Consider the following 18,407-nt stretch of genomic DNA (forward strand, 5'->3'; position numbering starts at 1 on the left):
CAATCGAATTGGCAATGAAAAATGCAATAAAATGTTTCAAATTATTTGGAAACAAGTCTATATGCGTAGGCTTGGTTATCAATCGCGTTAATTTTACAGGAGATGGTTTAGCAGGATCAGAATCGTACGTTGTCCCGTTAACTTTCCTCGACGGAAGCTTTATCCTTGTCAAGACTCGTTGCGTTTCTCGTCGTTTTCCGGGCGACCTGGGAAAACTGTAGCCGATGGAGCGATTCGATCCTGCGTGAACGAAATCATCGATAAGTTAAGTTCTCCGTAAAATCGAAGAACGTTGCACGTAACGCGGCTCGAAGCAGATTCGACAAATTCGAGAAAGGATAAGGAGTTAAGCGGTAGGCAGTCCGTAACACAGTTTCTGATACTGATCGTCGTGTAACTGGCTTTGATCGGTACGAATAATCGCGAGCTGAACCTGTCGTATTCTAATTACGTCGCTTCAATCGGATTTCTTTACAGCTAAATTTCTGACATAAACAGACGGGACGAGCCGAAGCGAAATTGGAGAGAAAATGCTTCCCCTCTATCGAATCGGCTAAGGATTACGCGATCGGCATTTGTTTTTTCGTTGCAAGATGGAAGTAATAATTTCACAGAGGTGCTTCTTCGTATCGAGTTGCCTTTCAACGATAGCGCGTCCAACGTTCTTTGATTCTTGAATTCCCCCTCGTTGTTGAATTTATTATCATCGGTAAATTTTATTCGTAAAACGAATACACGTTCAGACTAAACATTTACTATTGCATTTACTGGAATTGTGTGGATGTTGAGTTGAAACAAACGGATTGAAAGGATTGGGTAGTTTCTATACAATGTGTCAGGTATACGTGCCTTTCTGCCTAATCCTAATACAAAGACAGCGGTGATGCGACGATAAAAATAACGAATACCATAAATCCAAACAGCATACTCGGCAATAAATATAAATCGGTGGTGCGCATCCTACCTTCTATTTTACCTGTCTTATGCAGGTAAACGGTACGAAGGGTGTTTCCTCGTGGAAATTACTATCTTCTTGTTCGTAAGGAATACAAATTCGTCGTTCGTTAGATTTAAGAACAAGTGGAAAACCTACCTAAGGTAAGTGGAAAATTCGTAAGAAACGCATATTCACGGTAGTTCCTAAGAATTTGTAGCATTTTGTTTCGTTCACCGTGTACACTTTGCAAATATTTCAAACGCTCTATCAACTTGACTTTTTTGTTCGCCTCGTAAATTTCTTGTAGCCGTCTCGTTAATACCGAAAGAATTGTATCGCGTTAATTCACGCTTCATCGAGAAGATTGGATCGGATCGGAAGCTTCTCGCCGAGGATTACACCGACTACGGGAAAATTGTAACGTCGCAACTACGGTAACTTTCTCTAATTGTCGATCGTGCAAAGAAACGAGAAAATTGGAAGAGCTTGCACTAATCGTTGCGCGAGTTTACGAGAAATCCAATTTCCCTCTTTCCCTGTAGCCTCGTATCCGTTTGTCTCGCGTATTTAATTTCCATGGGCAATTAGCGCAACGTGATATTAAATGCGAACTGATAGATACAAGCAAATCGTATCGATATCCTGATTTGCCGCGAGCCAGCCGAATACAGAAATATCGTAATCTTCGTCGTGGCCCACGATCCTATCGGTCATCCTTTTCCCCTCCATTGATATTTAATCGACTGCTAAATTCCATTTCTTCGTTCAGGCTCGCCCGCACGTAACAATTTCTCTCAGCGGCGATAGGACAAATTTTTATATCGCAACGCAATACCCATTAAGCGATACAAGCATCGATATTTTAATTGCTTTTGTGCAAAAGGAAAGCGGAGAAAACCTTGTTCGTTGAATTATCGGGTTTTTCTTTGGTAGATATCTGCTCAAAACTCGCAAAGTAATCGTTCGCGACTTAACGGCAACAATACGGTGGATATTTTGAAAATTTCAAATATTATTTTATCATATCCGATCTAGTCGAATGGTAATTATAAATTTTACTGTACGCGACTAACTAAATAATTAAGGTCAACGTATACTATTCGCGTTATTCGATTTAATACGCGTTCGTGAAATTTCTGAAACGCTCTGCTTATTTACGGCTACGGCGTGTTTTACGTTTACTCGCACCACTAACCGGGCGTCGTTTTCCGCAACTCGATTAATATCCTAGAATTCGATTAGTCTGCAGAATGGTAATCGTCCGTCTACGAGGATGAGACGCGTCGGTGGTTTTCAAGTATTCGAAAGACGACGAGAGAAATTGGTTTTAATTGCAATTGTTTCACCTTCCTCCGTACAATTTGCCGGATTTCCTCGTATCGATCGGTGTCTCTGCCGAGCGTAATATTTAATACCGAACGAACAAACGAGTCAACGGAATTCCCTCGTTTGAAATTCTCCTCGATTCATTTTAATCCCTGATGGGTATTCGGTATCGATACGCGCACAGGGGATCGGTAAAACCGTTCTGTCGAATGCCAATCGATTACGGTGGCAGGTAGTTGTACCGATATTTCCTAGCGAGGACGATATATTGCCCCGTTGGAAGATCCCGGAATATTGTTTTGTTTCTCGTCGTTCCTGCAAGGAAGCTTATTTCTGGCAGGTATGGTCGTTAAAGGGGTCGAATGAGCAAGCTGGACCTCAGGAATGGGAACGGTCGAGTCGCGTCCTGCCGATACCGAAATTTCCATTCGCCGATCGCCCGATAAATTTGCATGATCCTGCTTTAATAAATGGAAAATCTATATCGCGAGAAGGATGGGAATTGTATACACAGAGGAGAAACAGTGCGGCGAACAATACGCCCGATCCTTGGGCGTACAAACAACAATTTCATTGGTTTAACAAAAGTACACGATGTTCGTGTTGATTTTCTTAATCGGTGTGATCTTCATTATATCCAATTATCTCTTCGTTATACATCGAGTATATCGCGATTCGTACAACGAGGAACATCTAGTTCGCGTTATCTCTATTTCCACTTATTCTCGCGTTCCTTTATTTTTCGAATCCGCGTAGGTAGGAATTTTCAAGAACGACGAGCAATTAATCATCGATGCTGGTTGCACGTCCACGCGCTTTTTCTCTGTGACTTCCACCGCGTGTCTCAATTCAATTACCATGCGAGCTCTATGGCGCAGTGAAAAAATGAAGTGGAAAAAGTGGAAAAACGAAAAAACGAGGTCGGAATATTTTTTTTTGCATTGCTACCGAGTATCGATTTTATACCGCTTAGGGGTATATTTTGAATCGTTTTAGGATAAAAGAATTAAGCGGCGAAATCTAATTAAATTATCCAAATATAAATATTATGAATTATATAGAAATTAATCGTTGGTAGAAAGTTTCGAAATATACCGATCCTCGATTTGACCCTAATTATAAATCCAACTTCATCCCTCCCTTCTACCAGGATAAGTACCGCCAGGATAAGTACCGCCAGGTAAACAGTACCGATTTTTACCTACCCCCCATGTTCACGAAGCTATAAATATACTGTGTTACTCGCTGGGCCTTCACTTAATAGCCAAATTTCAAGCTCTCGACATCGAGTTTACGCGGAAAGTGTGATTTTAATGTGCAATTGCGTGAACCGCGTCACCGGTCTGGAAGCTAATCAGAATTCTTAACGCGAATTTAATTCGGTTGAATCGTGGTAATTGTCCATGCAACGGCGTAGACCTTAGACTCGGTGAAACTTAAAATACGCAGGACTGCTGAAACAAGTACGAGGTACGAGGAAGAATAACTTCAAGAACACGGTGGTGAGAAGCAACGGGGAGGTTGGTTGTTCGACGCATCCTTCCTCTTATCTGTAAAAACTTTGCCAATAACGGAATACTTGATAACGAGCAAGAAATTGTATCAGCGCATTTGCAAATTTACCTTTTCTTTTTTTTATTCTGTTATAGTTCGAGGCGTGGCAAGAGGACGAGAGGAGACAACGAAAGAACGAGATAGGCAGGTTAGAGCTTGTCAAGGGAGATTGGATTAACTTGCTTGAGGATTATTCGGCGAAGAAGCATAAAGTTCCAGTCGATACTGCAACCACTAGAGATATGATAAGAGTTGCACGTAAAAGCGAAGCGTGTAACAGTCACGAGATTGATACTTCACGGACAATTTTTCAATCGACGCTTGGACCTCGAGAAATACCGAATTTGGAGAGCATTATTCGCAATTTCGAGAAGGGTTATCTCTCGCCTTCGAAAAAGGAGAAAGCAACCGACGAATACAAGCAGAGGAACTTCGTCAAGAAGATCGTCGAAGCTTTCGAAGTGAAATACAATATTTATAACGATTCGAAGACCGCGCAGGAGATTTCAGAAAGTCTGGAAGCAAATAAGTCGAAAGCTGCACCTATGCTGGAATCGTGGAAAAGAAAATCGAGGATACTCCGCAATCCTTTCAAAAGCGGTTCCTCGCGTTCGAATCCAAATAGCGGGGACGTTGACGAATGTGACGGAGGTGCCTTGTCATCCGAGCAGAGAATTTCTCGTACGTCGCGGGACAATAACAGACTTCAGAGAAGACTAAGAATGTTAGAAGATTCGAAGCGCTTAAGCGAATCAGAGATGATCTTGTCTGCATTCGGTCGCAAATCTTCTGGCCTGGAGATCTGCTCGACTTTCTTGCATTCCAGTTCCGATTCCTCGAGCCCCCCTAATTGCTTCACAAGAGCAGAGCTGATGCGAAAGATCGAGCTTTCCGACTCGGCGAAAACGTCCTCTCCCGACAAGACGAAGACGACGAATAGAGCCGATATCTACGTAACTTTGCCGGAAATAACTGTTTCTACACCCAACGACTCTCTTCCAACAACGAGTACCTTGATCGACGAGTCCCTGCAAAGCGAGCATAATTCGACGTTGTCAGAAACTTCACATGTCGATACATCTCCAAGGGTAGTCGGGGCATTTCTGAAGAAACCGATCAACATCGAGAACACGTTCATCGATTGGGTACCTGTCATCGGAAAGAGGCTGCCGCGGAAGAGATCGCTGAAGAAGCTGCTCTGTTCGTTCAACAGAAACAGGCTCATCAAAAGGTTCTCGTCGGAAAGAAACCTGACCGAGGAACCGCGAGAACTCGAAGATTCTGACGAAGAGAGATCTTGTTCCTCTATGTCTCTAACTTCTCTGGTTTCCGTCGCGGACGTGCTACGTCACCAAGAAAACATTTATTTCGAATTTAGCGGAAGAAGCGACCTGAAAACTTTCAAACCGAAGAGCACATCGAACGAAGAACTGAGCGAAGTTTATAGCGATACGTATCTTTCCGCGGAGTAGGTACTTGCTTCATGTTCTTATAATTTTATAAATAAGCATTACTACTCGTTAAGCAACGAAGTAACACGTTCGTTCGATATCACAGAAGCCAAAAGGGAAAACAGCTGCTTTTAACGGAGGTGCCACGCGAGGACGTGAATCTGGATCTTGGCCCGTCCTATCCTTCTCCTTCTCAGACGACTCCGCTTCTATCGCCTTTAGTTGGCGAACAACTTGTACCCAAGCTACCGAACCATCCACGCGTATCGAAGATCTCGAAAAATCTGTTCGTTACCTCGATTAAGATAGACAACTTGGCGAAATTTAACAGCTGTCAGGTGTATCGCAACGATGATGCCTCGTCATCGGTGACCATTAAGAACGACCTGTACGAGGTGGAGTGTCGAAGAAGCTGCAGCGACCATCCCTCGTCGAATGTCTATGGCAGCTCATCGTCCGTGACCAGCCACTACGACGTCCCCAGAAGATTCTTATCCAAGTCCGAGAACAAAATACTATGGATGTGGAAGTCGAAGTCGAAGCTAAACATGAAAGAGGAGCCGATTTACGACATTCCCAAGTTACGAAGTATCGAGAGACCTAGATCCAGCATTTACGACGACTTGGAATCTCACCATGCCGTCACAAGGCCTATCGATACTAGAATCTACATGAACACCCAGGTACAATTGTCATCGTCGAACAACCTGATCTCCGGCATTTAATTTAATTCGAAGGTAATTGTAAGCAAGCGGTCCCTCTGTTGAGATTCGTTTATTTTAGCATGAAATTGGTATATTATTATATTATTATATAATCGGTATAGGTATCATGAAATTAGTTTATTAGTTTATTAGTCGGGCAGCTTTGACACGACTTATTTTCAGATCTGATTGTCGCTCGATATATGATCGGGAACGACGTGTAACGAAATCGACGATACAAATTTTTGTACGAATTTGTAGTACAGGTAATTGTGATTATTGAGTATTTCATGATCGTTTTAGCACTTTTCCATGTTGTAAGTATATTGCAGCGAACGTTTTAGAAGCTCGGGTCGGATGAGCGCTTTTTAAATGCTTGTAGATTTACGTAAACGTCGTTTTAGGATTGTACGCAAGTTCTTTTTAACGATCGTACGTTATAAACCATGCACATATGTAATTCTGTCGTGTGATAGTCCCGTGTATTTGGGAACAAATATTTTACGAGATCTTTCGAACACGCCAACTGTGACTGTTTCTTTTAAACGAGCGAACTTTGTGCTTTAATTAAATCGCGAGAACCATCTATTTTTATATTCGCACGTATTTTAACGGTTTAAAAATCTGTCCTTTTCGTAAGGTGCGAAACGCGAAACATTCGATCACAGTTTTTAGTTGAAAGCTGTGGAACGTGGTAGAAGAAACAGAAACTAACTGACAGAAATTATACAAAACGTTAAGTCTTACTTACCGTTTCTAACGGAAACTTTCTCGCAAAGACTTTTGTCGTGCGCGCGATAGAATAGATTTTCGATTTCAAAGCTATTTCTTAAAATTCGTTCTCTTTCGTTTCCTTTCGTTGTCACCTGGAAACGCGAAACGAGGATGCAAAAAAAAAAAAAAATGCACGAAGAGCAACAAAGAAAAAGCAAATTTTACCGTCGTGGTATTTCTGTAAAGAAATATCTTACAGTGTGCTGGAACTTGGCGTTACATATACTTTATGATCTCGAGATTTACCAATATCACGTAATTGTGGCACGCGTCGAATTGTATTATAAGTGAGAGATAATTAAGCTTACGTAGATGTAATTGTTTCTACGAATTCCACACTTTTATTTATCGTACGATTTACGTTTATACGTAGTTAGACTTTTAGGTCTTTTAGGTCTTTTAATATCTTGTCCTTTTAATAAAAATTATTTAATAAAAATATACGCCCGCTTCCATAAGGCAGTTTACTTTAATGGAAAGCAAGATTTCCACCTAACGCGTTAGGATCTGAAGAAGCGCAGCTCCTCGAATAATCAATCTGGTCACGGACTAATCGGATCTCGTGAAAAACAAGAAAGGAGGGCCGTAATTTCACTCGCGTAATTCCTCTCCTTGTTTCGATCGAATCGCTTAGGTCTGTCATAATCAGAGCGAAGGACAGCGATAAAGCCGATTTGACCGCCGTTCACGCGAATCTTTTCGGATCGAATCGTTATCGTTTATAAAATTAAGATTTGTTCGAAAATCGACGCGATCGATGACTCGGCTGTGCCAAAAAATGCTATACATACGCGCGCTGTAATCGAGTTGATTCAAAGGGTATACATCTTTTGTATGCACGCGCACGTACGTCGATAGGATAACGACAGAACTAAGTTTTAAATCGACTCCGAAATCGGCAACCTTTTCAGTCGTATCGTCTTGTCGGTGATATCGGCGTCGTTCGCGAGATTCTCGTTCACGTCACCGGTTCAACGAGGCGGAGAACGATCAAGTAACATCGTCGATAAGCCCGGTTACGTAGTGCGATCGATGTTCGTCCTCGTGCTTGTCGTTTCACAGCGGTGAAACGGCTATCGAGAAAGATCGCCATGATGTTATGAAAACGTCTCGGATCTCGTGGGGCCGTAACGGTAAAATCTTGCTCGCGGTAGATAAAATGATACAGTGACGTAGAATGCTCGTATGCGCCGGACACAGTTGCGACGCAGATACCGAACGACGCTAAACGAGGGTAGCGACGACGGTCAGCCATTACCGTCACCGCTGCAACTACGTCGGCCAACGTACCTGGAAATCGTTGGTGATCGGTGTACGTGTGTCAAGGCCGGCAAATTTTTACCAACAGCATCATCGCGCACAGATTTCGAAATGTTTCGACGAGTATGGTACGTACGACGTGCGCCATTTTTCGAACTTCGATCGAAACGAAAGAATAAACGAGAATACATTTTTTCAAGGGCACGAAGAATTCGATCAGCGATAACGTTATAACTTTGTCACGATTAGTGGGCCAGTTACAACGTTCTTCGATAACGATGGAGACGCGTACACGTTTGGACGTAAATTTGCGATACGAGTTTGCGTCGCGAGCGTATATATCCTGATATTAAAGTAACACACGGTGTACGTAATACAGTCGTAAATCGGTCGTACCGTGCGGCCGAGCATTCTTCGGTTCCGAAATGAAATTCCCACGAAAACAGTCGCGCTGGTAACTAATTACCTCGAATGAGAAACATTCGCGATAGAACACTTGAAAACGTCCCTCTTGTTCGCCGTTCTTCCCGACAAAATTTCCAAAATGTCCAAATATTCGCATTATTTCGATTCGCTTGTTCCTTGGTTCTTAAGAAACGGAGAAGGGAGAGGGAAAATAAAATGATCGAACGAATTAAGAGCTGTATTTGAACAAAGCTATTAATCAGCGGATTGTAATTAGCGTCTGTGGCCGTTTAAGCAGGACGTGGATATTGGTATAAATTGCATCCGCTTTCGATAGCCAATAAAATTAGACGAATCGGACCTGTTTACGTTGCACCGGATTACCACAAATTGGTACCAATTAATTAGGCAACGACGTTTCAGAGGGCGTTTGCGTGAATGGTTTCGAGGCAAACGAAGATACACGATCGGATACTGATCGACGATTTACTCTTATCGAATCTCTTGTTCGTATCAGCGAAAAGCTTGCATAATTTGACGAGCGTTCGGCCGTATCGATTCACGGCAGTTGATTAAAGCAGCCGCCCGCCATCACTGTATCACTTTGTAATTTATCGAACCGTTTGCCACCGCTTCTCGGGCTGATCGTATTAATTTCTATCGATTTACAGTCGGTATGGAACGTTACTCGAACGTAACGAGTTAGTTAGCTCGGCTTTTCGGATAACGTTTCGTTTCGTTCGTCTGGTCGCCAGGCAAGAAAATAGCCAGACCGAGGCAACAGCCCCGGCTCCCAAATCCTCGAAAGATTAAGATTTATGAAACGCTTTCCAGCTAGCAAACGCACACCTACGAAATTGTCTCGCTCCTTTGGAAGCTTATCCTTTGTCTCGGCCGAGGCAGACCCGTCCCAACGACGACGCAGCTACGTACAACTTAAATCCAAGATTGAACTCGCTACAACCGCGTTTCGGTCTATAGAGAATTGTTAAACTCCCTTGCCATTATATCGCTGCCACCTTTGCTATTCGCTTTGTCGATGCTCTCTCCTAATCGTCGTCGTTCCACTACGATCGTACGTTTCTTGTCGTGACTCGTACAGTTCCGAGGGAAATGCATCGAGAAGCGAACGTAACGAGTAGAAAGATAATCGCGATGCGGACGAAGAGGAAAGGATCGGAGGTCGTGTCTCTTTGAATTTGCGTTTGCCGCTCGATCGAACTACGAAAAGGAATCGGTAGCGGTTTCGCGAGCATCGGAGTACGGAACGGAAGGAGCGTCGCTGATCGCGAGGTCCGAGGGAGTAGCGGAAAGGTGAGAAAGGGTGTGCGTCGAGATCTTAATAATTTAATCGACTGATAAAGTTACACCGGTGCGAGGTGAAATTGGCACGCGGTACACCAGGGAAAAAAAGGAAGTGGACAGAACGAGGGAAGAAGCAATTTTCCAGGGTGATGGCCTGGAAAATTGCCGCAACGTGCCTACGCTCACCGATGTCCGATGTCAATGATCGTTTTATTTTTCCTTTGCCGCTAGTTGTGGGAAAAAGCTCGATCCATTTTCATCCGAGTCTGTCGTCAGAAAAATTCTATTTATCTTTTTGTCGCACTTTTCTGTCGAGAGAAATCCGATATCTGATTGCCACTCCTTTGTAATCTCTCGAGCCCGTTGCACGCGAGCTGCAGGTTTCGTCTCGAATATATCAAAGATTCGCCTCTGGATCGAAACAGGGAAGGTTCGAGGATCGCAACAGGGTTAACGCGAGCAATGGGCGTAGCCAGACACTCGGAGACGGATCTCGCTTCGTCGAAAATATCGGCTTCGTCGCACAGGGCCCGATGACTTCTCGCCTTCTGTATCTTATATCTCGTCGAAATGCATCTTCTTCGAACAACGTCGTAAAATTTGCTCCTGAATTCGTTACGAGTCAGCCGCTCTCCTTTAAACTGGCATCTGCATCGAACCGTCGTACGATCGTTCTAACGTGGAACGCCGAGGATGTTACGCCTCGCCGCGATAACCTTTATTTATCCTCAAAAACGGAACAGAGAGGGAAAGGTTGCACCTGGTCGCTACAATCGGAGAATTTCTATCGAACGAGAACGTAAATTCGGGAAAAATATGAAATTCGATTCCCTTTGCGCAAATCCGGATACAATTCCGATGCAAATGCACGGGTATACTTATAGATCTGGTGGTACGTGAAAAGCCTGGACGTACTACTTACCGGCGAAAAAATAGTTTTCACGAATATACGACCGAGCGGACGCGAATGCGCCAGGAAACTGACGAAGAATGCCGGTGGTTGGTCCGTGATGGAAAGACGAACGATCTTATCGAATTTTTTGGAACGTCGCTTGCTTCTTTCTTCCGTGTTGTTGCTCAAGACTAAGTCGAGGGAAACTCCAAAAGGATTATCAGATACGTCGACATCACTCCGACGATCTGCAAACAATAGCGACATTTTTTCGAACAGCAGCTTCAAACGGGTCGTTGATCGTTGGTCGAGTGTCCGGTTTGTATTAAAATAGCGATCGAGAGTCGAACCGTAAACGAGGGATCCCGATGAACGATTTTGCTCGAAGCGTCTGCTGCAAATTGGACAAACTTGGCGTGCAACTGTTATTACGAACTCGTTTCGGCTTTGCCACGGAACCGGGAAATCGAGGAGCGAGTTACGCTAACCTCTCGGATGCTTTTTCGCGATGCAATTTACGATGGTACGATCTAGGTACGACGGTACATTTGGAGATCGTGGTTATTAAGCGAAATCCAATTAATCTCTCGCTTTGGTGGGATAGAAGGTAACGTAACGAGATTCGGACGACCGACGAGATAAAGACGGGTTGTTCTTTGGGTTGGTTGATGCGTAAGGAAGAAGAGAGGAGTACGTTGGTAATTAAAGTCTACTTTTCCGCGGAAAAGATAGAAAATATATTTACCGAACAGAGCAACGACAACTTGACGTCGAAGAGACCGCCGGCCGAGAAATGAAGCCGTCTATTGAGAAAGTGCAGCGTAGTACGAACGGTATCCTGTAAAAAAAGATACGAACGATCGAACGATCGCGTACGGTGGCTTTGATAAAAGTACGCGTTTATATTAAAATACTCGCATTGTGTGGATATCTCTCGACTACTCTCGCGTCCCATTCGACCAGGGTCACAGCCATGAAATTCGCCTGCAATTTGCGGTCCTTTCGTTAAAATCTCCGCTCGAAAGTTACGACTAATTTAGAAAATGAATACGTTACCTCGGTTATCGTGTAATCGCAGACGAGGTGAAGGGCCAAAAGCTGCCCCATATATCCGGAAAGCCAGGAACTCGTGTTGAATATCACGGGCCAAGATAAGCTGTAGGCGTTCGTCACGATGATCCAATCGATGATCAAGTAGAGATTGCTGATGATGTGTACGCTCAAATTTCCTAGCCAGAAGAATAGCGACCACGAGTAAAGGGAGCCCAGGGACTCGCCGGATACCATCAACTCGTCGTGCAATTCCTGGATGGTCTTTTTTCGAGTAAACGTTAGACGCGGTGTTACGCTTCGCTATTGCGCGCTATCGTACGAACAAACGCAGCTCGATTTTAATTAGCTATGATATGTACGCCGCACCTTTCTGCTGACGCTGGTGCTTTTGTATCCGACTCTCGAGGGTAGATTATCCCTAGCGATCTGGTTCAGCTGATGAAAGCGTTGACCGAGAAAGCTCGCCATTCCGAAGAATTTGTAGACGGATGACGCGTTGGTGACGTACAGACACATGTAACTCATATTAAACAGCCAAGACTCGTTGAAGGCGAACATTCCGCTCTGATTAATCACCGTCCAAACGACGATCTGAACGATCAAAAGAACCCACGCCGCTATCCGAGTTTTTACCTCCTTGCGCGGGTAACCCAGTTGGCTGAGCCTCTCGTCGAAATCCTGCAGCGCGTTCCAAATGCGGCAGAACGCTTTCCTCGCGAATATCACCGATATGAGATCGTACATAGCGATCAGATAGTTCACCAGTACCTGCCATCACCGTGCATCGTTAATCGTCTAACGAACGTAGCTACTTGCGTGGAAATCGATCGCGCGATTGGAAAAAATGGTTGCAATTACCTTGGCAGTTTCGACCACGTTAAGGATCATTTTCTCTCTCTTCACGGCGAGGAATCTTATGCACACGTTGCGTATACAGTAAGAATAAGTACCCATGCAGACGAAGGAAAATAGGAGATAGAAGTTGGACGGGACTAGCTGGTCGCCCGTGAAATCGTACGGCGCCAAACCCAACGCTTTCATTATGGAAACTATGGGGTAAATCGCCGAGTACAATAGCGAGTCCGGGCCGTGATACTTTCTCGCGTGACATTTTCTCGCTTCGGTCACTTCCGCCAGAGTACTTTCAACGTCGAACGGCTTTACCCGGGTTTTCGACAATGGAAGAACCTCTTTCCTCGGGTAACGCGGCAATTCTTTTTCCATCAACTTTGAAAAATTCATTTTCCTCGTTATCGAGTTGTTGCTGTTTCTCTGGGAAATTTCCAGCTGCGGGCTGTCGCCACGCGCGTTCCGTCGAAGGAAATTCTGTGAAAAAATACTCGCGTCGAAGTCTAGCCGCATATTTTACAAACTTTACTGCGGCCTGCAATTTTACGATGCGAGAACGACGAACGAAATATCGCGAGAGATACGCGAAAGGTCGTCGATTACGATCTCCGAACGAATCGAGTTTGGTCTAGCCGGCAATTAGTCGCTCTTTCCACCGTACGAAGCGCCTATCGTCGATTTGAAATATTAGCAAAAGCGGAAAATAGTAAAGCAGAAAACAAGAGGAGGCACGTTATTTCGATAGGCGCGAGTACGAACAATCCAGTGAACTCGTATCGCGTATACAAAAGCGTTTTCCCCTCTGATTTATCGTCCGGTCGGCGATAATTTGTTTGTTAGCCGCGTTCGATACGCGGGGTGCTTTTTCCGTTTATTCGCCGCGCTGCGTATCGGCGATCGTTCGCAAAAGAGAGTTAATATCGAACTGCGTCGGTCGTTAAATCAAAGTTCCTCCAGCGACGGTTCAACGGTTTACGAAGGAAACAACGAACAAATTAACTAAGAAAACACCTCCGTCACCTTCCGTCGCGACGAATACCTTCTTCGACGAATAGCCCGAAGAAGACTCTCGAGCGCGTGGAAATTTCGAACGATGGAAATTCGAATCGGGCTCTACTCGTTCTCCGTTCGCAGAGACAACGACGTCCGTTTAAATCGAGAATGCTTTGGGTTGCGCGAAAAACGAACGCGAGAGCGAATCGCGAAATTTGCGATGTGGACGCTCTGGACGAGCAGAAGGATCGGTCGCGCGGTGGAAAACGGAGAGCGAGAAACAGTCCGAGTTGGCTGTCGCGTCGCCACGAAAACTGACTAACTGTTCCTCGAGGAGGATGCGGCGAAACTTAAAAAGAAATCGCGCCGCACCATCATCCCTGGTGACGCGGCAGGCGGTCGAACGTTTCCCGGCAACCGCGTAAATAACAACGAAACCGGGCTCTTCAATCGGCCGTGATAAAACGGAATTAAAGTCGTTAATTCAAACAAACGCGAGTGGACGTACACTTACGGCCATTAGAACGTCCGTCGTTCTTCCAGTCGTCGTTAAATTATGAATCATTGAACGGTCGAAGCGGAATAACAAACCGCTCCAGTGGATTTATCTTCCTATCGAGCAACCCTGTCGCGTTTGTTATCCCTTTTTTTCGCCAAAGTGCTACAAATCACGAGCGTTTTATCGATTCCTCGAAAGGTGAAATAACGAATGTTAGAAACTGCGAGGATGACGATAACGCCACTCTGCTGTCAACCTAATCGCATCGAATCCAAGCTGCAGACTAAATGACAACCGTTGTGTCAATATCTCTGCTGTATAAACGCATCGTAAACAACTAGCTGTTTATTTCACTGCCATTCCGTGTCATTCGTTATCCGCCGATCTGGTTAGAAATAATCGTTCGATGCAAGAACGTTGACGACTCTATTTACCTTTTCGTCGTCCTTTGTCGTCGGCCATTAAAAATACAACGACCGATAGAATTTATCACGCTCTTCGACAAATCCATCATCGATTTTCGGCCCGTCGAGATCCACCGATTCGAACAACGTTGGCACGCGAGCCTGTCCCATCGAAATGCCGCTAATGGTCGTGGGATTGCGAGCGCCCATTAATTAGATTTGCTCGCGATCGATGCTCCAGCTCCGGATGGATCGTATCTTGCTGTTTATTTCCGCGATCCTGTTTCCTCTTACGAACGAATTGAGATCGTTCGTGAGATAAATTATTCCTTTTAAAATCGTTCCGAACGTGCGATCGAGTCGTTCGAATAAATGACAAGACCAACCAATTAAACGCAACTGATTTGTTTTAATCGATCGCAGAACAGATAGCGTTGCTTCCACGTCGGAATAATGAGAGCCGCGTTTGACTTTTCACAGGGGTGGAAAATGGAATAGGAAGGAAGAGAGGAAGAGAGAGAGAGAGAGAGAGAGAGGGAGAGGGTAATATAAAGCAGCGTATTAGATGAAAATTTACGATGGAAAGTGTCTCGTCAGAACGACGCCCTAGAGGAATGCAATCCAACTCGGCGTGCAAGATGAGCGATATTCGTGGAACGGTTAACGCACGGTTCTCACCGCGCATATCCATGGAAATAAAAGCTGCTTTTGCCCCGCTTCTCTGCAAAATTGCTTTCCAGAGTGGGCTGGTCTTTTTTTTCATCAACGCCGTCAGCAACTTGTTGCCGCGCTTTGGTATTCGTTACCGAGTATCGAATTCCCCCACCAAACTTATCGGTTTTTGCAACGTGACGAGGTTCCCTTCGAAAAATTGCGATCGAGACGCGAAGGACAGCAATTAAGAAGCATGCTCGGGCGCTTTGAAATTCCAATCGACGCATCCCTCTGAAATTGATGCCGAGTAACCGTCTAATCGAGGAACGAGAAACAACGTTCGATCGGCGATCGAAAATCATCAGTGAATCCTGCAGCTATGCTCTTCGAGAAATAACTTTTTTACCCTTCGAGCGCATTAAATCACCGATTCTTACCGATACTTTATACTTTTCCAACACAGCACGAACAAGATAAACGACAAGACCACTATGAAGGCGGTAAAGGAGCGACTGTTCGAATGGGCTTGTAAGAAGTACGCGATGAATAGTCCGTTGGACAGACGTCTACTGCGAGACAGGGCTCTGCAACTGGCAAGGATAAGTGGCTCGAACGGTACTTAATCCCGTTGATAATATTTTTTATCTTTTTTTTTTCTCTTTTAGCGCATAGGAAGTCGATAGAGTAGTAGCTTCGGTTGGAAATGCAGCTAACGTCGACCGCCGATTAAACTTTGCTTCTCTCGGTGTTACCGTGTGTAGGATTCAAGTGCTCGGACAGATGGTTGACTACATTTTTGAAAGAGTACGGCTTCTCTAGCGATTTGACGAGTCAGCCTGCACCGATGTTCGCCGATTACCGCGACTGGATCGACCTGATGAGATCGACGATAGTCAAGTACAGGCACAAGGATCTGTTTCACGCGGACGAGCTGACCATGTACTCGGACGTTCTCCCTTCGGGAATCCCGTGCAACGGGGTCGAAGATCCAAGGGCGATCGATTCATCGAGGAACCGAGTGACGGTTTTAACGAGCTGTAATTCTTCGGGAACGACGAAACTGCCGCTCCTCGTCTGCGGACCGTACGCGTCCAAGATAACGGCGAAAGAGCACGTTTACAATCACAGCGAGGATTCTTGCATCGGGGACGAGTTGTTCAGAAGTTGGCTGTCGAACGTGAACGATCGTATGACCGAGTCTAATCGAAAGATCTTGCTGTTTCTACGACGCGGCAGAGCTCGCGCGCTGAAGGATTTCGTAGCGAGCAACGTACAGCTCGTTTACTTTCCCGAAGATTTCCCGGCATTTTTACGACCGTTGCGGAGGGACGTTTTCCATTACGTTAAGATGGTATTTAGGCGAAGGTGAGTCTCGTGACAGTAAAATTTGATGGGAACGTTGCTTAACTTTTTTCCCTGTCGGACAACGGTGAAACGTTTGTTGTTAAAGGTACGCAGAGCGATTAAAGCGACATACCATGCAATGGAATCTTGACGACATCCTGGCGTCGCTGATCGAAGCATGGGAGTCGATACCGCGGGAACTGATAGTATACAGCTTTCAAAGGACCCACTTTAGGACCGACGACTGTTTTCTTCGGATCGATTGCGATTGCTGGAACAGCTTGAAAGTCGGTATCTCGTTCAAAAAATTCGTGACGTTCGACGACGGTCTGTCGAGCGAACCGGCGACGTACGAAAAGAACCATCGATGTCGTTGTTACGAGCTTTCCAACCGCAAAAACGTTAAACGGAGCGACAACGATTCTGTGTTGAAAAACACGCCGCAAGGTATCTCGGAAGCGACTGTTCCAAAGCTACCGAACGAATCCGATCGGAACCTTCGAGCGACGCCTCTAAACGTAAAGAACCGTGCATGTAGAAAATACGACTGTTCCATGGTAACGAGTCACGTCAACGGTAACGCGAGCACAGCAACGATAACGTATAACACGAAAAAGGAAAATCTAGCGGAAGCGAGCGGCGGACGTAGAAAGTCGCAAAAGAGAATTTACAGCGAGACACGATTTTCTACGAAGGAACGGAATGGCAATCGATGTGCGTCCGAGCAGAGGAATATTAAAAATACCTTTGTATCGAAATACCCGAACGTTATCCGTTCGACTTCGTCCAAGGATGGAACGTTTCAAACAGAAGCGAACGAGATACGAGAGTCTCTCGAACCGGTCGTAGACGAAGCTTTGACTTTATCGTCCATTTCAACCGCCCAATCTAACTCCGCCAACGACCTAATCGATAATATCAATGCGACTGATCGTGAAACAATAAGGAACTCTGAACATAACGTGGTAAGAAACAACCTGACGCGGTTTAAACGCTTGAACAACGAACAAGGTGACGCAAAGTCTAAATGCACGAATCAAGGAACAGTACGATCTAGCATTTTGGACAAATTTAATCAACCGTCTACCTCTACGAACAATCGCAACGTTACTTCCGAAGTGATTGGCCAAGATACGCCTCGACTACGCATGGAAAATCGTAGCAGGAGTCAAAGTTCGAACGTAGTCACGAACAACGAGAGCAGCTTGCCTTCCGTTCATCAGAAAATCTTGAATTTTACGAAGCAGAACCGACGAAACTCTGTTTCCAACAATTCCGAGGATGATTCTGAAACGAGCGAACCAAGGGAAAAGAAATTGAAAACGAATCATAACTGGTCTAAACGGTTCGAAACCTCTTTCGTTTTTGGTTCTCCGGATACGGATTATTCTTTCGGTGCTCGGCGTAATAAAAATATCGTGGAATCAGGTATTTTTAACATAAATCCGTTTGTTTCTCCGAGGGATTAAAATTTCTCTAAAAATTTTCAAAGCAGAGAAATTTTATAAATTATTCTAAGACGAAGAACGATTTTTTTAAAGAATTTTATTTCATTATACGTAACGCAGAATATTTTTAAGCTTTTTAAGAATATTCTTTTGAAATATTGTTTTTTAGTTTAAATCGGGTTATATAAATATTTATAATCGAATCATTCTGAATATCGCTATTGCTTTCGATATCTGAAACGATAAGTCACAACAATGATATACTCTGTTAAAGTATAAATGCGCGTAATATGAAAAAATATATAAAATATGCAGAGTTACAGTGCTTTCTATAATACTCCATAGGAAGACAATTTTCTACCGAGATTCTACTTTCTTAACTATATTTCCAAAAATATGAATTTGCGTAGAAATCCGCAGTAATAGATATCGAAGTTGATACAAGTATTCGACATATGCAGATGATGTTCGGAGATTTATGATACATTGCCGTATCACTGTGGCAACTCGCACTAATCGCATGTCTGTTACTGATAGAATATAATGTATACTTGT

The 18,407-nt window shown here is 44.4% G+C and overlaps 3 protein-coding genes across 3 annotated transcripts; 2 read left to right on the forward strand and 1 right to left on the reverse strand.

Moving 5' to 3' along the window:
- The first annotated feature begins 3,920 nt into the window (after positions 1-3,920).
- Positions 3,921-7,093, forward strand: LOC117243593. The gene is made up of 2 exons (XM_033511241.1): positions 3,921-5,285; positions 5,375-7,093. The coding sequence occupies exons 1-2, from the start codon at positions 4,060-4,062 to the stop codon at positions 5,991-5,993; spliced, it is 1,845 nt and encodes a 614-aa protein (XP_033367132.1). The 5' UTR covers positions 3,921-4,059; the 3' UTR covers positions 5,994-7,093.
- A 3,593-nt stretch (positions 7,094-10,686) lies between these two features.
- LOC117243355 lies at positions 10,687-12,903 on the reverse strand. The gene is made up of 6 exons (XM_033510764.1): positions 12,520-12,903; positions 12,028-12,429; positions 11,665-11,922; positions 11,529-11,592; positions 11,354-11,448; positions 10,687-10,856 (listed from the first exon to the last, which is right to left on the reverse strand). The coding sequence occupies exons 1-6, from the start codon at positions 12,901-12,903 to the stop codon at positions 10,800-10,802; spliced, it is 1,260 nt and encodes a 419-aa protein (XP_033366655.1). The 3' UTR covers positions 10,687-10,799.
- Positions 12,904-15,276: 2,373 nt separating this feature from the next.
- Positions 15,277-17,881, forward strand: LOC117230302. The gene is made up of 3 exons (XM_033487597.1): positions 15,277-15,675; positions 15,822-16,425; positions 16,511-17,881. Exons 1-3 carry the CDS (start codon positions 15,552-15,554, stop codon positions 17,871-17,873), a joined length of 2,091 nt encoding a protein of 696 aa, XP_033343488.1. The 5' UTR covers positions 15,277-15,551; the 3' UTR covers positions 17,874-17,881.
- The last annotated feature ends 526 nt before the right edge of the window (positions 17,882-18,407 follow it).

The sequence above is a fragment of the Bombus vosnesenskii genome, unplaced genomic scaffold (assembly GCF_011952255.1).
Source record: "Bombus vosnesenskii isolate JDL3184/JDL3185 unplaced genomic scaffold, Bvos_JDL3184-5_v1.1 scf7180000013262, whole genome shotgun sequence".
Lineage (NCBI taxonomy): Eukaryota > Metazoa > Arthropoda > Insecta > Hymenoptera > Apidae > Bombus > Bombus vosnesenskii.